The sequence below is a fragment of the Neopsephotus bourkii genome, unplaced genomic scaffold (genome assembly GCF_033783945.1).
Source record: "Neopsephotus bourkii isolate Nb327-2 ecotype Australia unplaced genomic scaffold, CSIRO-AGI_Nbou_v1 NB_718, whole genome shotgun sequence".
Lineage (NCBI taxonomy): Eukaryota > Metazoa > Chordata > Aves > Psittaciformes > Psittacidae > Neopsephotus > Neopsephotus bourkii.
This window is the reverse complement of record NW_026901217.1, coordinates 830,200-852,741: the sequence shown is the minus strand read 5'-3', so window position 1 is coordinate 852,741 and position 22,542 is coordinate 830,200. Positions and strand designations below refer to the sequence as shown.

Genomic DNA, 22,542 nt, shown 5'->3' with positions numbered 1-22,542 from the left:
CATAAGAGCTACTATAAGCGTAATGATTTCTAATACTGACAAAAAATCCCAAAAAACCAACTAACTCATTTTTCCCCTTTTCTGCAGCCTCAGAAAGTTTTAGTTACAGTACTGCAAGGCACATACAGAATCTTTTCCTTTCCAATACACAGCAGATATATCCCCTGAAATAATTTTTAAATCCTCAAAACAATTAGAAATGCTACAAAGTTAACAATTTCTATTTAAAAACATTGTTCCTACAGAACATGCACTTTTTTGGAAAACAACTTAGCAAATATTTATAAATTATTGTTTCTTCTTGACATTTACACTGGAAATATATTGAATAATTTTTAACCTGAAAAGTACTGCATTATGTCACATGTAAGTTATTGCCTTCATTATAAATTGCATCATCTCTGGAAATCCATAAAGATACTGGATTTGAAAACAGGTGGAGGTGATAGACTATGTATGCAGTTTAGCCCATCTGAAAGGATTTCCATGTAAAGCAATCCCATCACAGTAAAAAGACAAACGTTCTTCATTCAGTGGATGAGGAAAACAGAAACTGATGGGAGCGCATGCATTCAGTTCAATGCAGTATCATTAGCAACTACTTAAAAATCTCCATTTTCTGTCTTTAGGTCAAGTGTATCTTTCTATAAAAGCAACTGAATTTTAAAGAGGTAGTTTTTTCTGTTATGCGCTTATTTATTTCAGATAGAACATAACCAAAAAGCCCCCAACATCTGCTTTTGAAACACAGATCAAGTCTCAGTACAATATCCAACAAAGTTCACTATTTCAGTTGTCCTCAGCAGTACAGAGCTGCTTTGGAACCAGTGTATTCCAGGGTGTCTTCATAGTCAAAAGACTAATCTACCAACAGTACTGAACCCACCCCCTCCTCCTCCACCTGTAGGTCCACAACTTCCTGGGGGGTCATTGTCATCAAATCCATTGGGTCGGAAAGAGCATGAGGCTGAGGCAGCTTGAAGTGCCTGTGTTCTAGCATTAAGCTCTTGCTCCTGAAATGAAAGAATAAAAGGAGAATTAAAAAAAACAAAAACAAAAACAAACAACCCAACAACCTCAAGTCCTTGAAGCAGCTTATTTCTAGTAAATTTTGAAAGAGTTTTTTGAAACATCACTAACTTCTGGACTCATAAGTCTGACTGGCTTTTTTGAACATCAGGTTGAACATCCGCAGCCAATCCAAGATGTACAAATTTGCTGAAAACTAAGTATACCTGCTTCATAATTAAATCCATTTAAGTTTATGCTACAATTGTATTTTTTAGCAACATGGGATGTTACTAAAGAATTAAGACTGATGACCAAAAGCTAACAAAACAGCTTTGATACATGTTTTACATGAATTTTCATCCTATCAATTTTAAGATGCCCTCGTTCTTGGTTGCCAAATAGAAAGGTAAGACAATTAAATGTTAATTATCTAAAAGATTTCATTACATTGTACCAACCGCACAGACTAGCAACATACTCAGAAAAAGGCAAGAAGATGGAAAGCTATTTAGTTTCCATTCAACGCAGTTTTTTAAACTTTCAAGTGTTATTGCTATGCTCTTATTTAACACTAGTAATTCTAAGGAACTCTCATAAAAAACAGGGTCAGCTGCTGGAAAAAGAACCTGCACAAACAAACAGCAGGACCAATAAATGAATAGCAAAGTACCTGCACAAACAGCAGGACCACGAAAAGGCTCTTGGCAGCTGTTTTTTCAGCTGAATGTGCCTGTGGCTTCTTAGACATCTAAGATAGAGATGAGCACAGGCTTTTCCCTCATTGGAGAGATCATATACTACTTTGTCTCTGGCCAACCAGCTTCATAAACCTTGCAGCAATTTCTTAAGCATCCCTTTCTCAAACTGGTCAAGAGCTTCAAATACTGAAGGGAGGTGTTGGGCTCTGGAATACTGACAAGAAAAAACACAGCAGACCTGCAAGAGCTTTATTTCTTTAGGAAACAAAATGGAAGCATTCATGTGCTAAGACTCAATACCAATAGCCTCCTTCACATGACACTTCATCACTACATAACTCCCTAAAGGCAAAGGGAGGAAATTTTAACAGGGTTTTAGTAATTACATGGGTCACCTTGAATTGTTCCTTTTCTTCTCCACCTCCTGGTGAAAGCAACGAACAGAGCCAAGAACCTGGAAGACTGTATTATACTACCATGAAAGCACTAAACTTAGTCTTGCCCATGTACTTTCACAGGTGCTAAAAATAGTACCTGTGGGTTTAAATTACTCTGTCCTCTTAGAAAAACAGCGTAAGTTTGAAACTATTTTAAACTACTAATGACTGAAAGGCATGCTGGTTTCCAAAATTACATAACAAGATATTTGGAGGACACTGTCTACACTGACATGCTGGCCATACTCCTGAAAGACTATCTTATGTTATCTCCAGCAATATGTGGATTCTTACATATCTGCTAACTGTAAGACACATAAAAAACTTTGAGTAAATTTACTAGGAATAAAAAGGGAAGAACTCACTTGTAATACCAGAAATCAACAGAAAGTGTCCATTAAAATCTCAGGCCTCGTATAAATAGCCTGTTTCATTAAAAACCTACAATGCAAAATTGCTTAATATAGAATAGAATTTCTTCTCAAAACCAAATAGTGGGAGACTAGCTACACTGTCCCTGGGCTGGTTTGGCTTTTTTGGTAAACTGTTTCTGAAAAGTGGTTAGATGAAGCACAGTACCAAACCAAAAATGGAGTTTTCCTTACTCTCTCCTCTTCCTTAATCCCTGCTCCACTTTCACCCCTCCAGATAATTGTTTTCGGGCAACTTTATACCTTAAATCCCAGTAGCTGAGTTTTACCTAAAAAACTGTACTAGATGTATATAAGCATCAACAACAGGTTTGTGATTATGCTATATTAAAAAAAGGTCTTAAATTTGTAAACAAAAAAGACCACTAGATTCCTACAGCTAAGGTTTGCTTGTTTGCGTTGGTGGTTTGTTTTTTTTTGCCAGATTTAGCTAGAAACATGACTGAATTTGCCTTACCACTGTTACTGAATAGCATGAGGTTCTGGTATAGCTATGCAGCCAAACTACTTTATGTATGTCTTTATTTCATACCTTTGAAAATACTGCTAACAGCCGTTCAACTGTTTCACTCTCACTAGGCTTCCTTGCAGAGGGGACAAGGCAAGAAGCACTACTACAAACAGCAAAGGCACAGTGCCTTGCACATGACTTACATGCAAGGGATGACTCATTTCTGGAGAAATGCACCACATTTGGTATAGAGTGTAACTGAGCTGCAAGCACAGCTTTTGTCAACCACCTAGAAATACTGCTCAGAAGCAGACATAATGCACTGAGAAAATAAACCTCAGTACTGATCTTAGCTTCATTCTACTGTGTATGCAACATTTTCTCTGCTGGATGGAGGGCACCTATATATGCACACGGACAAGAGAAATACGGAGCAGTAATCAAATTATCAATTATTAATATTAATACTCTGTCAGAAACTTTAAAACCCATACACTATTTGTATCTTCAATGCTAAAGGTAAAATTATTTAGCTGTTTAAGAGGTTTCATGCTTTATTCCCATTCAGGAGCTCATGAGCACATTTCTTTCTTCTCTCAAGGCAAATACTGAATTAGTAGTAACCTATATTAAAATTTTCTAATATAGCATCCAGCACTAGCATTTTTCCCAAGAAATATCCTTATTTCTTAAAAACAATTATGAATGTTTTCAGAATGACTGTATTTTTCCCAACATATACTAAATTAGGTAAGTAAAACTCAATAGTAAATACAGTTCTCTGGACTAAGAATATCATAGAGCATCAGAGCATCCCTCCCCACCTCCCCGCTTTTCCACCTGCCCCAGAATGGGGTTTTTAATTTGTTTTAACTGGAGCAGAAGCTACCCACATTGCAGGTTTTGTTACTTAAAATAACAATATTTACCACAAGGCAAACTGGTATACAATAGTAAAACAAAAGCAATAAGCTAGAGATTTTTTGAAGGTTTCTTTGAAAAAGGGTTTCTCAGGGCAGAAAAGTACATGCTTAACTGGTTTAGAACTCTTCAGAACAATGAAGTGCAACTTCTCAAAAATACAATCACACTACTAGTGTTAATTTGAGAAAAATAACGAAACACTTATCAGCCTCACTTAAAGTGAAAAAATAATAGGATTTCAACAACTTTGACATTAGTAGAGCAATACAAAGAAAGCCAATACTGAAGTATTCAAAACAGAAAGATGGGTAAAAGATCATAAACTGAAAAAATAAACAAAAATTCCCCCAGATACACCCCAAACAAGCAGTATATACTTGGGTTTGGGTGTTTTGTTTTGGGGTTTTTTTGAGTTGGCTTTTTTTTTTGGGGGGGGGGGTGTGTTCCATTTTGAGACTTTTATTTTTTAATTGCGAAGTAAAGGTTTTCAAGAGACTATTAACTTTCATGCTTTATAAAACTTCAGCTATGTGTTCAGTAGAGAAAGCTTTGGTCTGGAAGATTATCAAAAAGCAGTTTTTCTGTGTATGCACCAAATGATTTGAACTTCTATAAAATCACTGATTCTGATTTTTTTAAGATTTGATTAAGATTTTTCTGATTTATTTTTCCTTCATTAACTTCATATTCCAGAAATCCCGTCAAAATGGTCTTGAAAATGTTAATTCAGAGAACTCTATTTATTAATAACTTCAATATTTAACAAATTAATTTATTGATATCCTGATGGTGTTGCTTGTTCCTAAAGCATCACTCAAATCCAAAGAGATGGCTAAAGCATTTCTTTACATTTGAAAATAGCCTCCATTAGACATACTCAGGTAATCACCTATCCTGTTGATATCAGTGCAGTATGTCGTTACAGACACTGGATTCAACCAGTAAATACACAAAAAAGAACAGTTACTAGGATTTATATTCTATGTGGATGACACTGTTCTACCTTTAAATGCTCAGCTTTATATAAAAAAGGTCAAATATCACTGTAGCAGTTGTACTACTTTTCTTCAGGCTGTTCTTAAAATGTTTTTTTCTCCCCCCAATTACTCAATTACCTAGATACTGCCATAACTATACTCGAAAAAATAATCTGGCTTTGAGATTTAAATTTCAATTAAAGCATTTATGCATCAATGGAAGTCACAGCAATTCTGACTGAAAGCATGACATTACTTTGGAGGCAAGTGCATAGGCAAACCCCCTTCTTGCTTTCCCAGGTGCCTCTGTACAACAAGCATGAGGTCCTGGCTACGGAAGGTCAGTCAATGAATGAGTCCATCTACACCAGAGATGTTCAGAAAAGCTTAAGCCCCACACCACAACCACCTCCATGAGAAAGAAAAATTACTTTAAACATGTAGGCAACTGCCTTCTGAGGGGAACAGAGAGCCCACTATGCTAGACAGACCCTCCTCTTAGGGAAGCCTACTGCTGCCCTGGGTCCCGTGTTAAGGACATCACTAGGAAACTTCCTACCCTGGTATAGCCCTCAGATCATTAGCTGTTATTGCTCTTCCATGTGGGTAGCAATGAAGCTGTAACATGTGGTCCAAAGAGACTTCAGGGCCTTCGGACAATTGGTAAAGGAAACTGGAACACAGGTTATTTTTCACTCTCCCCTTCCATCTGTTGGCACCAACATTAAAAGAAAAGATGGACCCTGTCACAAAACGACACGGGTTAATGGTTTTGCACTTAAAGAGGTAAATCTAGACTAGACAGAAGAAATTTTTACAGCAAGGGAGGTGAAACACTGGAACAGGTTGCCCATATTGGTGACAGATGCCCCATCCCTGGGAGCATTCAAGAGGATGGGCTCTGAGCAACCTGATCTAGGAAAGGTATGCCTTCTCAGTACAGTGGAGTTAGACTAAATGATTTTTAAAGGTCCCTTCCAACCAAACTGCTCTATGATTCTATGATCTGCAAATGGTACTTAAAGAAGCCATGTTTATGCTACACTATAGTCAAGAAGAGGTGGCATATAAACAAAGATGGTTAGGATACAGACACTTTAACCACAGTCTGAGAACAGCAGCAGAGTTGCAATATAAACTCTTGGTTCTCTTGTTTATGTTTGTAAATACCTGCAGCTATTAACAGATTTTCCATAGTGAGATTTAGCTGTTTTCTATTTGAATTTACCTAGTAATTGGAGTAAGATTACAACTCTTACAGTAACAGCTTATCCCAGCAAAAAGCACACAGTAAACCACACATTTACTGTTACACCACCCAAACATACTAATGATGCTCAAAGTAAAGCAAGTACAATAAATTACAAGAGCAGCTAAAGTAAAGCCAATGAAAATTAGAACCATTTGAAGTCTCTCTTGAATAGAATGACAAGTAGTTGAACAACCCATGAGAGCACCTCCACTAAAAATTTAAACCAAAATGAGTTTAAGTCATGTTCCTTGATGCTTCCCATCTAATGGTGACCACTGTACTGTGAAAACTAGCTAGCTGTATCAAGATGGAAGCAAGGTTGGTGGTTTATGTTATTATACCAGAATATTTAAAAGCTGACCTTTTTTTTCAGGCTGTGTCTTGTGAGTTTTAAGGAAACTACTCTTCATACACAATTTCCACCTTACCTGCAAGTACAGTTTGTTATCTTTTGTAATTGCATCCATGAGGTCCTTCTGTAGTGGCGGGTCTCCATTTACCCAGAGTCCATTTGCTGAATAGGTGTTGAAGCCACAGGTGCTGCTCTGTTTCTTGTAAAACAGAACATAAGCAGTGTCCTTTGGAAATCTACTGGTAATTTTCTGGACTGACTGAAATGAGGTAAATGTCACTCTGCTATCATTAAACAGAAACCATTCTCTTGGCATCTCCATGTCCAGCTCGTTTTCTACAACAGTGCAAGGACTCTCCTCTGTCAATAACTTATCCTGAGGAGAAACTAAAGAAAGAGCTGTAGACTGGTGGCAGAGTGCTGAAGGCCCTGACCCAGTAACATTTCTAGCATATGAATAATAATGTCCACTTTCAGAGGATACACCAGAATGTACTACCACAGAGCTTAATGCATAGGGCTCCAATTGAGGGCAGGCCACTTCATCAGCACCTGAGGGCTTCAGTTTTTTCGCAAGATTTTCTCCAATATCAGAAATCTCAACACCAGCAGACCAGCTTCCCAGATCTACAGCTAGAGAGGACGTTGTTCTTTTGACTGGTAGTTCCAAAACAAGTGGCAGAGAAACACTGTCCAAGATTTTGCGCCTTATATGACACTTTGGATCATATGAAAATCTCAAAAGAGTGAGAATGAGGTATTCAGGTTCCTCAATGATTTGCATAGTTTTCTCAGCATTCTGCAGAGAGGCACACTTTTCACAATAATACTTATTGTCTCCACTGAGGATCTCAGGTGCCAGAAAATAATTCAGTAAGTCTGTAACTGACAGGGTGTTTTTACCTACTAGCCTCTGAGACATATCCCTATTATCTTGAACTTCGTCGAGTTTAGCATTTGTGGTATTCTCAGAGTTCGGCTCAGCAGAAAAATCTTTTATGGGTCCTTCATTCACTACCGCATTACATCCACTGTTCACTTCCAAATTACTGAGAGGTGTTTCTCCAGCAGGATTATTTACTGAAGTGTTAGTCTGCACCATGCAATCATCTTCAGCTTCAGAACTTTCCATACATTTTGGGCCAACACTCTCCAAGGAACTTGGAGGACAGAAAGCCAGAGAAAGATCTGTGAAAGCTTCTTCTTTTTGAGACATACTTTTGCAGTTCAAACAGCATATAGTAGTCCTCAACTTTCCTCCAAACATCTTCTCTATCAGGGTTCTTTCTTCACTTTCTGTACAAGGTGCAAATACTTGTGCTTTATGGTCAGCTTCTTGTGCCTGTGACTCTTCATTCATTATATTTTCAGAAGCCTTTAGCGAAGACAGTGCTTTCAAAGTTCTCTCTTCTTCGTGAAGCCTGAAGACAAAGAAAAATAAATCCAAGTAACTGTGCTGTTTTCCAAATAAATATTGCTGCACCATTTCAGACCTTTTTTCCAGTTATGATAAAAAATATAGACTGTGAAGTGGCTAGGAGTGGCTAGGAGCAACCTGAACCATACAGGTCAGTACTACCCAAAAGAGTATGACAGAAGCACAAATGCATTTAATTTGGGCTTCATTATATGTAACAGAACACAATGGGTATACTGAGAACTAGCAAGTATAAAAAAAACCCAAAAAACTTCACAAACAACATTTTTATTTACCATTACATTATCTTAATAAATCAGTTCTCCAGTTGACCGGTTCTGTATGTGGGATTTTATAAGAGAATAAGCAGCTATGTATCTAGTGCCAGACTATTTTCAAAGAAAAGGTCAGGATTTTCTAGCCAAGAAAGTTAACAACCTACAGCAAGAAAAAAAACAAACCAAAAAAGAAACCCAAGATAGGGGAGCAAGGGGGGAGAGAAGGAAATATTTTTTTTTTAGCCACATCTCAGCAAAAACAAAACAGGGCTACCAATAAAATTAGGTATTTTTATCCATGCCACAGTTAATTTGCTTGTTTATTAAACTGGTTATAAATGAATGTACATCTCTTCATTACTTATCTGACCTGTATGAAATACAGCTGTCTCTTCCAACATGAAACTCCAAATGCATGATTACACTGCTTTCAGCGGCCACATTAATTTTACAACAGGACTATGATATTAACGTAACACTCAAGTTTGTACTTCTAAGAATGGAACATTACTACCACTATAACCTGCTTTAAATTATGTGGGTACAAGATGTTATCCATACTTTACCACAGATTAAACCCATGAAAAACCATTTCAGACCACACAGAAAACCAGAGAGCCAAAATTCCCCATCCCCACTTAGGCAGGGGAACTGTTACATGACTGCTCCCCAGAATTCAACATTATGTGGTAGGAGTGTAGATTCTTTCCCATCAATGGCATGATAACTATACCTGTCTAGCAGGAATCTGAGATATTCTGAGCAATCTTGCTGGGATCGAGGGGTAAACCATGGTGGTCTGGAAGCCTCAAAGAAAATTCTAGGAGCATATGCCTCCCTCTGTTGGCGTAAGAGAGGAACAGACAAGGTTACGCAAGAACTATTTAAAATATTGATAGTACTACTTTGATACCAACCAGTGAACTTCAGAGTACATTGCTCTAGAGAAATCATATAAAACATAGTACATGAACATTTAAACCACTTAATCATAGGAAGAGACACCCTTTAATTTTGTAGTAATCACTTCTAGTGATTACAACATTTGTGAGGGTCTATAGTGTAATCACTATTACTACACTAGTGATTACTACAATCTAGTGATTATATTTGGAGGGACTCATTCCCCTACAAATATATCGTATTTGTCTTTCCAGTATAGTCAAGAGGACTCCCATGGAATCATGTTTGTTCTTAAATTTTGGTATACAGATCTGGTCTTAAACATACAAGCAATGGATCCTGCAGGCAAATATTAAATGTGTGGCGAGTGTAAACCAGATGTTAAGTGTAATAGCAGTTACTGTTCTTGCTCACAAGCTTTAAAAAAAAAATGTATTTTCTTTCTTCAAAACATCACCAGTATTTCAAAAGTACCAATTCAGGGTGATCCAGCCTCATCCGCTCCACAATAAGTTTATTGTAAACAAGTCAAAGAGCACAAAGTGTCTTATGTCTTCCTAGCACTAGCAAAATATTCTGAACTTTAGAATGAGCTTTAGTTCACTTTAGAATTTGAACTACACTAAAATTTGTTCTAAAAATCACTGCAGAAAGTCACAATTTATCCTAGAAAGTTGCATAAAGTCAGCTTGCACATCAAGTCAGTTCTTGGATTTTTTTCATTTGGCTTCTCAAAGAAAGCCTGTTACTGCCCACTTATAACAATGACAAAATACCAAGAAGTTCCACTTATGAAATAGAGATTTCCCCAAGATCAACCACATCACCTGAACATTTGAAGGAACTCATTCCCCTACAAATGTATTTGTATTTCCAATATAGTCAAGAGGACTCCCATAGCATTCATGTTTGTTCCTAGATTTTGGTATGCAGATCTGGGCTTAAAAAACAGCAGATGAAGTGAACTGACATACCTGGGTATGGGCCAAAAATGCAAAAAGATGCTGTAATTTTCTCATTAGTGAATTACACCCATTTAGATTCAGAGATAAAACATGTCTTCTGAAACTGAAAAAGAGAGACAGACATGAGTCTCCTTGGTAGATTTCTAGTAACAATGTGGCTACCATTGCAGCTCAGATTATTATTTCATTTTGGGAAAAAAGCAAACATGTAATACTTCAATACCTGGATGCAAAACTACTGTACAACAGGAACTAACACTGCAAAACCCCCATTTCTTTAAACATTTAAATGTGCAAGAGTAAGCTGTAGACAGACAGGTTTTTGGTTTTTTTTCCTCAACAGCTTCCAAATTATAAGAAAAAGCATCACCATAAACTTCAGCAACACCCAGTGAAGCAGGGAAAGTGAGGAAAAGGGACTTGACAGTGGACAGAACGATCAGGATTTTTAAGGGCTAAAACTGCAGTTTCACAGAGTTGGACTTTAGCAAAGCAATCAGTGAGTGCAAAGAAACCCACTCAGTTATACCAAGCTGAGACACCCCAGGGCATGGGTAAAGCAAGACTGCCACAACTGTGGTAGTTAATCTGCAATTAAATGAGTTGCTGAAAGGAACCGTTAAAAAAGACTTACTCTGTAGCCATAAAAAGTGCCTGAATAACACTGTTCATGTAGCAAGTATTTCCTAGATTAATTAGGCCTGTCTTCCCAGTTTCGGATTTTCCAGAAAGTCTAGATAAACAAGATGGCAAAGAACTGGATTGTGAAGTCCAGGCACTCTGATTGAGAATCAACTTAATCTTCTCTTCAGTGGGTTTGGGCATATCCTACAAGAGAAACATTTAACACACTTAACAGAAAAAACTGTATTTGTTTTTACAATAGGTCCTGTGATTCAGCAGTCTATCCTCACTTGCTTCCAATGCTTCACATGCTCACTCAGGGTCTTGCTATCCCGAACAGTGTAGTAGATACATCCCCTCTGTTCCCCACAACCTCCACAGGCACCTAAGTCAAAGCTGTCTGGATTTACTCAACTCTAAAATTGTAGGAATAAGCGGCTAGTTGTCACATTTGACCTGCATATTCACAGAACCCTTGAATTACACACTTTAATAGACCCCTAAAGTATTCTCTGTTCTGCTTGAAGTATGTTCCTGCTGTCGAATCAAAACATAAGAATGAAAGAATAAAGTCTAGAATACTTGGAATTGACTTGATAGATGCTTTTTAAGCATAAAAATATTTAACTGCAATCCTATTGCTATAAACATCAGGCAGCAACACCAGAGTTGGGGTGGTGGGTTTGGGTTTTTTTTTTCCTCAATTTTTTTTTTCACTTGTTTTGGAAATATTTTTCATTTTATTTTTTATCTTTAGAGCATTACGAGCTTAAATATTTATCTAAAAAAGCACCAAATTTTGCTTTGAAACATCACAGGCAATCTTCCTTTACCCAGAGACATGCAATACCAACTGCAGTATTAAGATGTAGTACTTAGCAATGCTGTTTTAGGCTAGCCAAAAATTAACACTATGCCAAGTACTTCTCAGAACCTACTTCTCTTCAGTGCTATCAGTGCTCTGAATTTATATTTGAAGAGTTAGAGTTTCTAGCTTGGGGTGAAACAATGACTAGAGTAAGCCTCACAAAAGCATATTAATAGCTACATGAGGCTTAAAAAATTAGACTGTACTTTTAATAAAGGATCTCATTTCAGGCTTTTTTAAAGGCTGCTATAATTGTATGATGGACAGTTGGAACAACTTTTCTAACATATTCCCAATACAGCTAAAATTGACCTTAGATTAGGTGGTTAGCTCTTCTCTCCTAATGGAAGTTCTAAAGAATTCAGATCTATGGAAGTAGAGCTTTCATGTTTGGGAAAGCAGAACAGAAACATTCCACCCTCTTAATATTCCTAATATACCTTAATAGCTTCCAGAATAGGTTCATAGAGCTCTGGAAATCCTGAATAATGATACATCATACAGTGTATCAACTCCGTCAACTGCATCAAAAAGGCTGTACTGGAAGGTAAGCCATCTCTTTTGAAGGAGTGAACCAAACTAACCACATGTGGGACAATCTGAATGGGAAAAACAAACAAGAAATGGTATCAATTACTTTTTTTTAACCCCTATAGACAGCTTTACTGTTTTACACATGCCAAATGACAGGGGATCTTTTGTTCTTAAAAAAATAGTGGTTGAGAAACAATGACTTAAAAACCATACATTATTCTTACGACAATTTTCAAATATCACCATTAATTATTCAATGCTCTCTCTAGTTCACATAAAGTTTTATAACCTTATAAATTTTGACAGTGCATGTTAAAATCTGAAATGGTCAAGTGTCCAAAGTACTCATCTTCAAAAGGATATTGACAGCAAATGTTTTGCTTTTGTGCCACCACTAACAGTCCAATATCCTGTTCTAATTTCACAGATAATGGTTTTTAAAAACAAACCCTTCAGTCTAACAGAATCTAATGCCTTGAATCTGAAACCAGTTAATACAGTCACACTACTTGAGCTTACAAAACAGAAGCTGGGTCACAGCTCCACCTAGTGAGGAAGCTAGGCTCAGTAAACCAAGACAGTCATTTACTTAGGAGCTAAAAAAATAAAATAATTAGCTTACTCTGAGGACTAATTCAGACTCATTAGTACTTTAAATTGTGTATAAATTAGAAATGTTTACTCCACCTCCTTTCCCTTCTTCAGTGCAGCTCTGTACTTTTAAATACACGAGACACATCTTTATATTATGCTTAAACATCATGTAGGAAGTTATTTCAATGCAGTCCCAAAGAATAGGGACTTCTTACCATGAACCAAAATATTTTAGACATCTGTGGCAGTTTTCAAGTGATCAAAATGGATTAATTTTTAAAGAAGTAGACAGAATAATTTCCCATCACAAATTAGCTTACAAGTTGTCTGGCAGTAAAGACACGAAACACAGAACATTAATTGTAAAAACATCATAATTTTAGGAAAGCATACCAACTACAAAACTCCAAAAGACCAAAGTAAAAGAGGCCACATGCAAAAGAGTCATCTGACACTTTTTCAAATATCAGTTGTTCTCTAAGTGTAAGGACTATTTCTACATCAGGGAGAAACAAATCCCACTCCTTTGGTAAACGAGATATCCACTGTTTAAAAAAAGCCACCAAAATTGTTTGCTGTATTACAGCATCAACAGTGAAAGCTGCAATTAAAAAATGTTGCTCTTTCACTTTATAAATGTGAGTACACAACAATGAGAAAGTAACTCTTGAGCTCCAAGAATGAGATTTGTGTAAAGCAGGTCCAAGATACAATAATTTGGCACAAAACAGGAAGAAGAATGGAAAAAGTACAGGTCCTCAACTCTCTCAAATTGAAAGCCAAAATCTTACCTACAGCATGCTACATAATACTGGACACTTCAAATACATATAGAAATATCACTTCTGGTTTGAGGTTGAATTAATGTTATATATATCAGATTTTAGAATTCCATAGTACACCTCGTAAGTTCTACATCATAAGTGCATGACAGAGTGTTTTTCCTCTATAAAAAAAAACAAGTAATTTATGCTAACAACACTCAAGCATAGGGAAGAGGAATGTTAACTGAGATGCAATGCAAAGTAAATTGATTCATATTTATTAAATGTGCATTTAACAATTTTTTTATAATAAATGGTCTGAATGTAAAAGTGAACAAGTAGTTTAAGAGCAGAAAAATATTATTGGATACTAAATGACAGGAGTAGCTCAAAAACTGACAGTAAAGAAAATGGTCACAAAGATCTGAAAACAGTTACGCAGTACTGCATGTAGCCTATGGTATAAATTTTTGTTGTTAAAGCCAACACCTATTTCTAGAATAAGTCTTTCTCACATTTTACATTTTTCTCACGAATGTTTTTTTCCCTGAGGAACACAGAAAAGCAAAACAGTAAATGTGTAAAATGTTTATGTTTTGAGCATATTCAAGGCTACTTGGCTCTTTCCTTTACAACTTAAATTCCTGTGCTAGGCCAAGGTTATGGCAATGGAGGAGAAACTTCAGATTTCTATAATTAAAAGCAGTGTAACAGGCATAATGCAATTACTCTGACACTAATCATAGGGCTGTGATCCCTTCAGGCCTTGATGACAGCTTGGAGAAACAGTGTGCTAGACTGTTACTAGGGTTAAGTCTGAAAGACTGACATTTCACTTAAACATTAAGTTAAACACCAAGTATGAGAATAGGGAATAAACAACACATCTTGCTGTACTGACAGTCATCGTCATACCCTATTATCACTTCAACTGGTGAACTGTGTTTTGATGAGTGGCCATTAAACAGTACCTGTCAGTTTGCCCATACATACACTGAAATAGAGATAGCATAGCTTTCTTGAAGTAAAGTACTTCTTGGTGTCAGGCACCTGTCCAGGGTGACCAGGTTATACACAGCAGATAACTGGTTATCTGTTTTACCCAAAGAGTTATGCTTGAAACTCTACTTGCTACCCAACTTTATCAGCAGACTTCACACAACATAAATGGATTTCCAGAAGTATACGGTCGAAGATAAGAAGGCTGCGCCCAGATACTACTGCCAGAAACATGCACATACCAAGAAGAACAATGCTCATTTCCAGTTACAGATCAAGTGGCTGAACCCGGAAATTAAAACTAGTAGTGGTCTGTGAGACACAGAAATACAGTTCTGCAACCTTGAAACAGAGGAAATCCAAGCACATCAATTCTGTTACTCTGGACACCTGCTTTAGAAATTGTATGTGAATAACATTTCAAATAACTGAAAACCATTTATTTACTAACTTACCAAATGAAAAGCTTCTGGAGAATGTTGAAAACTAAGTAACATATGGGAAAGGACAGCAAGAGCACCAGGCCTCACTAGAGGAAACCAAAGTCGATTAAACACCTAATAAAAAAAAACAAAACAAAAACCAAAACCAAAACACATACTTACTTCAGCAAGTCTAGAAAATTAATTTCAGTAAAAATGTAAACAGATCTCCAAATTCACAATAATTTGAAACGGTCAGAATCACTGCATGCAACTGGAAGCTATAGATAAATTTACATTCTCTTTGCAGAATAAGACAGTATCTATTGCAATACAAAAGATGCTACTCAATTACAAGGCTGTTAGGAATTCCTTTCTTTCTCCTTTATTTTTGAATGTTCTTTTCCAACATACCAACTCAATCTTAAGCAGAGTGACATCAATGAGAATTGTAAATTTCTGGACTGCAGCCAGTCCTTTTAGCAGTGCAATCACCCATGTTTCCACATGTTGAGCTAGAGGCCAGGACAACCAGTCAATCATTCTGAAAGATTAAAGAAAAATAAAAAGATAACACATAAAAGCCAATATGTAACTATTTTTAATCTCAACAAAGTTTTTATCTCTTACCCAGATAGTTATACACTTAGAGACTCAGAAACAATGGAAGAATGATTCTGATTAAAATTTGATTAATTTTGATTATATCTGAAGTAATCTAACTCTGTAACAAATACTGATCTATTTAATACATTAAAACTAAATACACACTCCCCCTAAAAATACAGAAGCATATAAAATTAAGTATAATGCCCATTATTGTTATTTGTTATTTAAGAATATGAACATTGATTTTACAGACATTAAGCTAACATTTTTACTTTGAGGCAAAAACTTAGTAGTGAAGGTGAGAAAGTGAACCTCCCCTCCTATACCTTTTACCCCAAACTAGACCCAAACTATTAAGTTTAAAATCTTAAAACTAAGTTTTTTTCAGCTTTGAACTACGTTTCTTGAAGCCAACTCAAATACTCTGTTAAAAAGATAAAATCTATTAATTTTAACTACATTGAAGCAGGTGTTATAAGGATTTTATAATAACCATCAGCAGCCTGTGGTCTGTATGTGCCCTGAAAGGAAGAATTTCACTACAGCAAAGGAAAAAGGACTTCCTTGCAGAAAGCTCTTATGTTAATTAGACAAGGCCCTGAGCAATGTCTGACTTGCAAACTGGCACCGCTATGAGCAGGACTGAGCCAGATGACTTCCAAAACCTTCACTCAACCTATAGAAACAGGAAGTTAGAAGTATATTTCTTAACATATTTTCTGAAAAAGCTCCTCAAAGATACATTATTTTAAGGGGCTAAATTCTAGCATGCAACCAGTTACAGTCTAGTAAACAGCCACTATCACTAATAGGCATAGCTGGTGATTATCACTCTGAAGCAAAACTATCAGCCCTTATGTTCTTCCCAGAAATTAAAAGAGCTCCAAACAAACTGAAATAAGGCTTTCAATCCTCAGATTCCAAATTCAACGACAGTCTTTAGCAACACCATACATGCATTCCGAGCATGCTGTATTACCATAAACAACCTAAATTCACAGAGTTTATAATTTGGATCTCAAAAATGTATAGCACACATTCTAAAATTTATGTATCTCAGAATTATGTACTATCTGCACATACAGCATTCAAAGCTCTTTCTAAAATAAGGAGTCTTTAGGACAGCCAAGCACAGATCTTACACAGTTTATCTCATATTACTAGGAAAACAAAACAAAACCTAGAACTTGGGAGAAAACATGGCAGGATCATAATCATTGTCCTGAATTTCCACAAGGCTCTCATTTCCTCAACACGTTACATTCAAACATGTTTATTCTGAGCACCCTTTCCATATACTTTCTAAAATGGGGACCAAAAACTAGGCAAAAATCGCTTTTGCCTGCAAAGAATTAACCTAAAACCAGGCCCCAACCCTTGTAGTCCTCTTGTCTTCACCTCCCAACAACTTGCAGGCTTGATATTTTTCAACAGTGGCACTAACATCTGCACATAAATTTGGTTTTCTTAATTAATTTTCTATACAAATGAAGAGTATTCTGTAGAGCCCTACATGAGAATCACTGTTATAAGCCATCTGATCACCACCTCTATACTCTAGCACCTTCAATCACGTTGTCTGACAAACACCAAATGAAAAAGCATGCTTTTTGGCGGAAGCTAGGGCTCCCCATGCTCCATTCCTTTGGTTTGGTTACATGATGGACAATCCTGTGTCATCTCTCATCAGTATAACTAACTACTACTAAACTATTCAACCTTGTTACTAATAGGACAAGAGCTATACTTTCAGTATGATTAACCCTGTGAAGAGACGCGTAACTTCTTGTGTAACTGATACAAACAGAATTCCCATCCTTAAAATCTGATTCTGCTCTTAAAAGCAAAATCAATGCTCTTTAGAGCAGAAACAAAAGGCAAAAGAAACAGAAGTGAATCTGCAAACATGCTTCACACTATCCTAAATAGCATCAAATCTAAGATCTAGTAGGTGAAGATTAGATGCTTTGCTTATTAAATCCTCTCTGCGTTGCATTTACTTGGCTCCTGCCCTGTTGCAATCAATGACTGCATTTTTAATGCAAAGGCAGATCTTAATATGGGATATGATGATCATAAACAAAACCACAAGGGATCTCTTTTGTGTTTACCAGATTAAGAGAACCTTAAAGGCCTCAAGGGGACCTTTTGCTGCCCTAAATTGAGCAGGTCTGCTATCCATCTATGTGCCTAACAAGGATATTTCCAATAACTCTTGATATTAAAAATAAGTATCTCTGCAATTTCAGACAGTAGCTTCTTTCACAACAGTATCATCTTAGCCACACCAAAGAATTTGGCAGCTCAGGTACAAATTCCTCACATTAGAAAGAGAACAAAACAATAGCAGAAGATCCCCAGACTACCTGGCACGCACCCACTCCCAACCTCTCCCCCCAGCATAGCATTTTTACAATATTTTACATTTTTACCAACAGAACAAAGGGCCTGGTCACGTCAGGAGTTTTTCTTAGGAACATTTTCAGTTTCTCAAAGACACTTGGTTTAAAGTGAAAACAACATATTAACTATAGGCAATCAACTTCCTCCAAGACCTCTGAAGCAGACTTTTGATACAGCCATATATCCCAGAAAAGATTTAACACTGATGCTTCAGATAAGGTTTCATGAGATAGCCGAGCCAATTAAGAGCAGCTCAGTGATGCCAAAAAGCAAGAACTTTTTCTTATACAAACCCATGCCTAATGCAACCTCAACTGAACAATTTATTAGTCTTCTAATTACAGATTATTTACTAGCTTATGTTTTACTTTAGAAAGACTCTGAAGTGCCATGGAAACAAGCAGTAAGAGCTCTAACTGACAGCCACCAAAGGTCTTTTGATTCTCATCAGGAGACCCTCTTGTGCCCAGAGTTCTGTATCTCCTGGGAATGATGCAAGCCTTATGACAACATAGTCATTTGGTGCTCCAGACTTTCCAACTGCATTATCCTTTTTACAATTACTCCTCTGAGACAGAGGAGAGTAATTGCTGCAAAGGGTTGCCAGAGGTACATGACATAAGAGTACCTACAAAAATAACAAGAGGTGCCAGAAAAGTTCCATGGAACAGAACTAGAGGCTCTTAAAATCAAGTATTACTTCAAAGAATGAATAAACCAAGTAAGATTTCACTGTCCTTTCGAAAACAAGAGGAAAAAAAGCACCACGGGACTAGTATTCAGAAAGATCAGTTATTTGATAATAACAGCTCCTATTATACCCAAAGCTCAGCACTGCATTACTTCCCTAAGCAGAGGCATACAGAGAAGCCATTCTAAAGCTACCATTATACAATCACATTATGTTGAAACGGGTAATACCACATAAACGTTAAAACTGCACTAACATGAAAATTAATCACAAGCACACTACTGGCAGATTATTAGCATGTACAAATCCTTCTGAACTTCACAGCTTTGCATTTCAGGCTGGGTACAAAGCTTTGTTAAAGTCTGTTCAGTTGAGCAGATTCTTTTCAAAGCCCTAAATGATATGTCCCCCATATTACAGTGTTAATGATGCTGCTTCTCATTAATGATGTTTTCAACTGTAAGCACATTTTCTGTGTGAAAACTCAGTATTTCACGAAGATAGGTGTTACATTATATAAATGTGTATTACACTCATTCAAATGGATGTAATTAACAAATAATTTTAGTTGAGACTTGTTATTTTTTAAACAATACAAATTTCTAACAGATTCCTGTTTAATTGCTTCACTCACTTTTCTACTCTTCAATGCTCAAGAACAGCTTCTTCCATAGGCTTTTAAATAAACAGTTCGAAGATCTTCAAGGTCTTCATCTTTCTCCCACTGTTATTCTTTTGCATCACTAGTGTTCATATATCTGAAGATACTAACCAAGACTGCAACCTGAATCACAGCCTGTTAATAGTGCTACTAATCTCAGTGTTCAGTCATGTTTAGTCATGTTTGGATTAGTAACAAGAAGCGTAATATGCAATTGTTTCTACATTATTCCTATTTTTTATTAACAGAACATCCACAAAAACTGTGGAGGCTGGAATGAAGATGGAAGTAAGACTTCTAAGTGAATCCCACTAAAAAGTAATGGAGATATGTAAAAAAATCCTCAAAAATAAGCAAATCCTCAAAAACAAGATATGAAAAAAATCCTCAAAAATAAGCAGTAAAACTCATTTCTGTCTCCTCTCTTCAGAAGAGAGAAGATGGGTAATAATCATGTAAGAGCATCACTGCTTCTAGAAAAAGCATAAAAGTTGATCTTCTGAAAAGAAGGCTTTATTTCTCAGATTGACTGTAAACCCTGTCAAGTTTCCTGTTTATCCATCTCCCATAAGGTAGGGGATCTAAACGTAAGGTGATATCTGAAAGGAACAGGCCTGGCTTCCTCTTTGTTTCTATACAGCCCTCTTCTTCATCCACCCTAGCATAGCACAAGAAAGAAGCCACATGAGCAATGCAGCAACAAACTTAACCAGAAACCATACCAGTAACATTCATAACATCATAAATATACATTACCTTAACATGCTAAACAGCATAACTTTGAATACCTTTTTTTTCTTAACCTAAATGACAAACAACTTCAACAAAGGCAAGAATAATGAAAAAAAAGACTTTTCTTCCCTTTACAATGAAATACAGTACCTGCACAGAGCTTGAGTCATACTTGCATCTTTCACATTTGGATCTGTAGTAAGGCTCCTGATGAGTACAGTAATCATCTGTAATGGTATGTGCTGCACAAGACTTGCCAGTGCAACAGAAGGTTCAAATGAAGTATCTGTAAGAGTTGAACATAATGTAAGAAACTAAAAAGAAAACCTCACAGAAAAAACATGCTTTATCTTCCACCCTACAACTTCACTATAGTTGCAAAGTTTTAAGTGGATTCTATTATCACAAACTAAAACAAAATTTGAGAGTTTCAATGGATTAACGACAATAAACAGAGCAAACAAATCCCTTTTGTTTTTATGCACGCAAGAAAGTGAGTCTGCTAACTTCCTCCTCCACCTCAACAGAGCTGAGAAGTAGGTTGTTTTCTTTTTTCTCTAAAAAGAAGTACCATACAATTATTTATCATTCTTCATGTTAAGCCTAGGGATCCAATACACCTGATATTTCCCATATCCTATCTCAGCAACTGCTTGCTAACCATACCAGTTACAGTGAAATACAGGATTAGGATGTGAAGTTTCCCAGATGCCTCAGCATCAAAGGTACTTTCCAGTGTGAGCTTATACAGTACTTCAGAGATTTCTGAGGTCAGAAAGGACCTACGTACAATCGCACCTACATTATGAAAGCAGTGAATCCTTTCCACAATACCGAAGTTCTATGTATTTTTTTTTATACACACCCCAGTTCCATAGACTACACAGTTCCAAGATGCAAAGTACCCCTTGGGAAGGAGCAAGAAGGAAGAGTAGCTTCTGACACTAAAAGTTTTAGTTTTTCCTAACAGGACACCCCAAACGTTGCTCCTGTTTATCATTTACAGGATTGTAACAAGATATGGGCTTGTCTTTCTGTTTATATAGTAACAAAACTATCCTACTCTGCAGCTAAATAAATCACCATCTCTCCTCTAGCTTTTCTTGGGGCTCTGCTTCTGTCACGGGCAAAAGTTGCACTTTACTACCTGGGCAAGGAACCAACGGGTCCTAGGCGATGCCTGCAAAGCTACCCGGTGCTAGCGGCTGGGCTCTTCCCTTTGGCAAACCTACTGCTCTCCTCAGGCGCCCACGTAACTCTGCGCCCCTCCCGCCCCCCTTATCCCCCAGGGCCCCATCAGGCGGCGCTCACCGGCGGCAGAGATGATGGCGAAGAGCTCCTGCAGGGAGGGCAGCAGCGTGTCGGGCTCGGCCTTCCAGACACTGCGCAGGAGCCCGCTGACCTGTGTCACATGCGAGACGTAGAGGCGCAGCTCGGCCTCCCGGGTGCCTTGGCTCTGGAAATGGGCGATGCTGCGCACCAGCTGCTGGCAGAAGGCGAGCGAGAGCTTCCTGCCGCGGGGTAGGCACTGCGGAAAGTCGCCCAACAGCTGGCAGAGGCGGGCGCAGAGCGGCGGTGCCGGCCGCTCGCATACCAGGCGCAGCGCCTCCACCTGCAGCAGCTCGAAGAGCTCCAGCACCGAGGGGCAACTCATGATGAGACGCAGACCCGCCTGGATGTAGTCGAGGATGGCGGGGTCGCGGTTGCTCAGCTCGCCGTAGCCGCGCTGCAGGAGGCTGAGGACGAGCCCACGGTTGAAGAAGGCCTCGAACTCGTCACGGTGGTAGCGGCCATAGGCCTCCAGCACCTGCCGCCCCACCTGCCGCTGGAAGGGGTCGGGGCCCTGCAGCACCAGCCGGGTGCTGAGGGCGAACATAGCGCGGCACTGCGCCTGGCTCAGCGGCGTCTCCGCCGACTCCACCACCCGCCGCACAATTACCCGCTTTAGCGGCAGCGGGTGAGACGAGCTCACCAGCCCCTCCAGGATCTTGTCCATGGCGGGTGCTCCGGGCACATCGGCCGACCGGCTGCGGGCCGGCCCAGGCCTCAGCGGAGGCCGCCGCCGCCTCCCCGCTGCCCTTCCTCCGCCCCGCCGCGCTATGTCGCCCAGACGGCGGCGGCCGCCGCTCCCGCACCCTCTTGCCCCGTCTCGCCGGCCCTTCACCCGGGCGGCGGTGACGGCAGCCCCAGCCCCGCTCCCCCGCCCCCAGCTGAGGCAGCACTGCGGCCTCAACGGCGACCGCTCAACACTTCCCCGCTGACCCGGAAGCTGAACAGCACAAACAGGAAGCCGGTCTGCCAGCCCGAGCCTGCATTGTGCACGCCTCAACCGGCCACTGCACGCCCGCCTCCTTGCTGGGGCGCCGGCCAATGGGGAGTGAGGACGGGGCGAGGCGGGCATAGCGGGTGGTCCGCAGAGGTGAGGGGGTGGTGAACCCAGCGGGAGTGGAAAGTGCTTTCGGACAGTCAAACACCAGTGTATGCTGCTCGGCTTTTAGTTTCTCCACAGCACATGTAATGTCCCGCCAGCCTCTTCGCCGTTTAG

At 38.6% G+C, this 22,542-nt stretch overlaps 1 protein-coding gene across 1 annotated transcript; it reads right to left on the bottom strand.

Moving 5' to 3' along the window:
* Window positions 1-672: 672 nt before the first annotated feature.
* On the bottom strand, window positions 673-22,285 carry USP38 (ubiquitin specific peptidase 38). The gene is made up of 10 exons (XM_061354126.1): window positions 21,309-22,285; window positions 20,148-20,283; window positions 15,316-15,445; window positions 14,935-15,036; window positions 12,029-12,187; window positions 10,731-10,924; window positions 10,106-10,199; window positions 8,962-9,068; window positions 6,610-7,954; window positions 673-1,013 (listed from the first exon to the last, which is right to left on the bottom strand). Exons 1-10 carry the CDS (start codon window positions 21,991-21,993, stop codon window positions 852-854), a joined length of 3,114 nt encoding a protein of 1,037 aa, XP_061210110.1. The 5' UTR covers window positions 21,994-22,285; the 3' UTR covers window positions 673-851.
* Between the last annotated feature and the right edge of the window lie 257 nt (window positions 22,286-22,542).

Coding starts and splice junctions, on each gene's coding strand:
- USP38 (XM_061354126.1), bottom strand. CDS start 21,993: ATGGACAAGATCCTGGAGGGGCTGGTGAGCTCGTCTCACCCGCTGCCG. Junction 15,446..20,147: donor ATGACTCAAGCTCTGTGCAG/GTACTGTATTTC, acceptor TTAATCTTTCAG/AATGATTGACTGGTTGTCCT. Junction 10,925..12,028: donor CTATTCTGGAAGCTATTAAG/GTATATTAGGAA, acceptor TTTCTCTTGTAG/GATATGCCCAAACCCACTGA.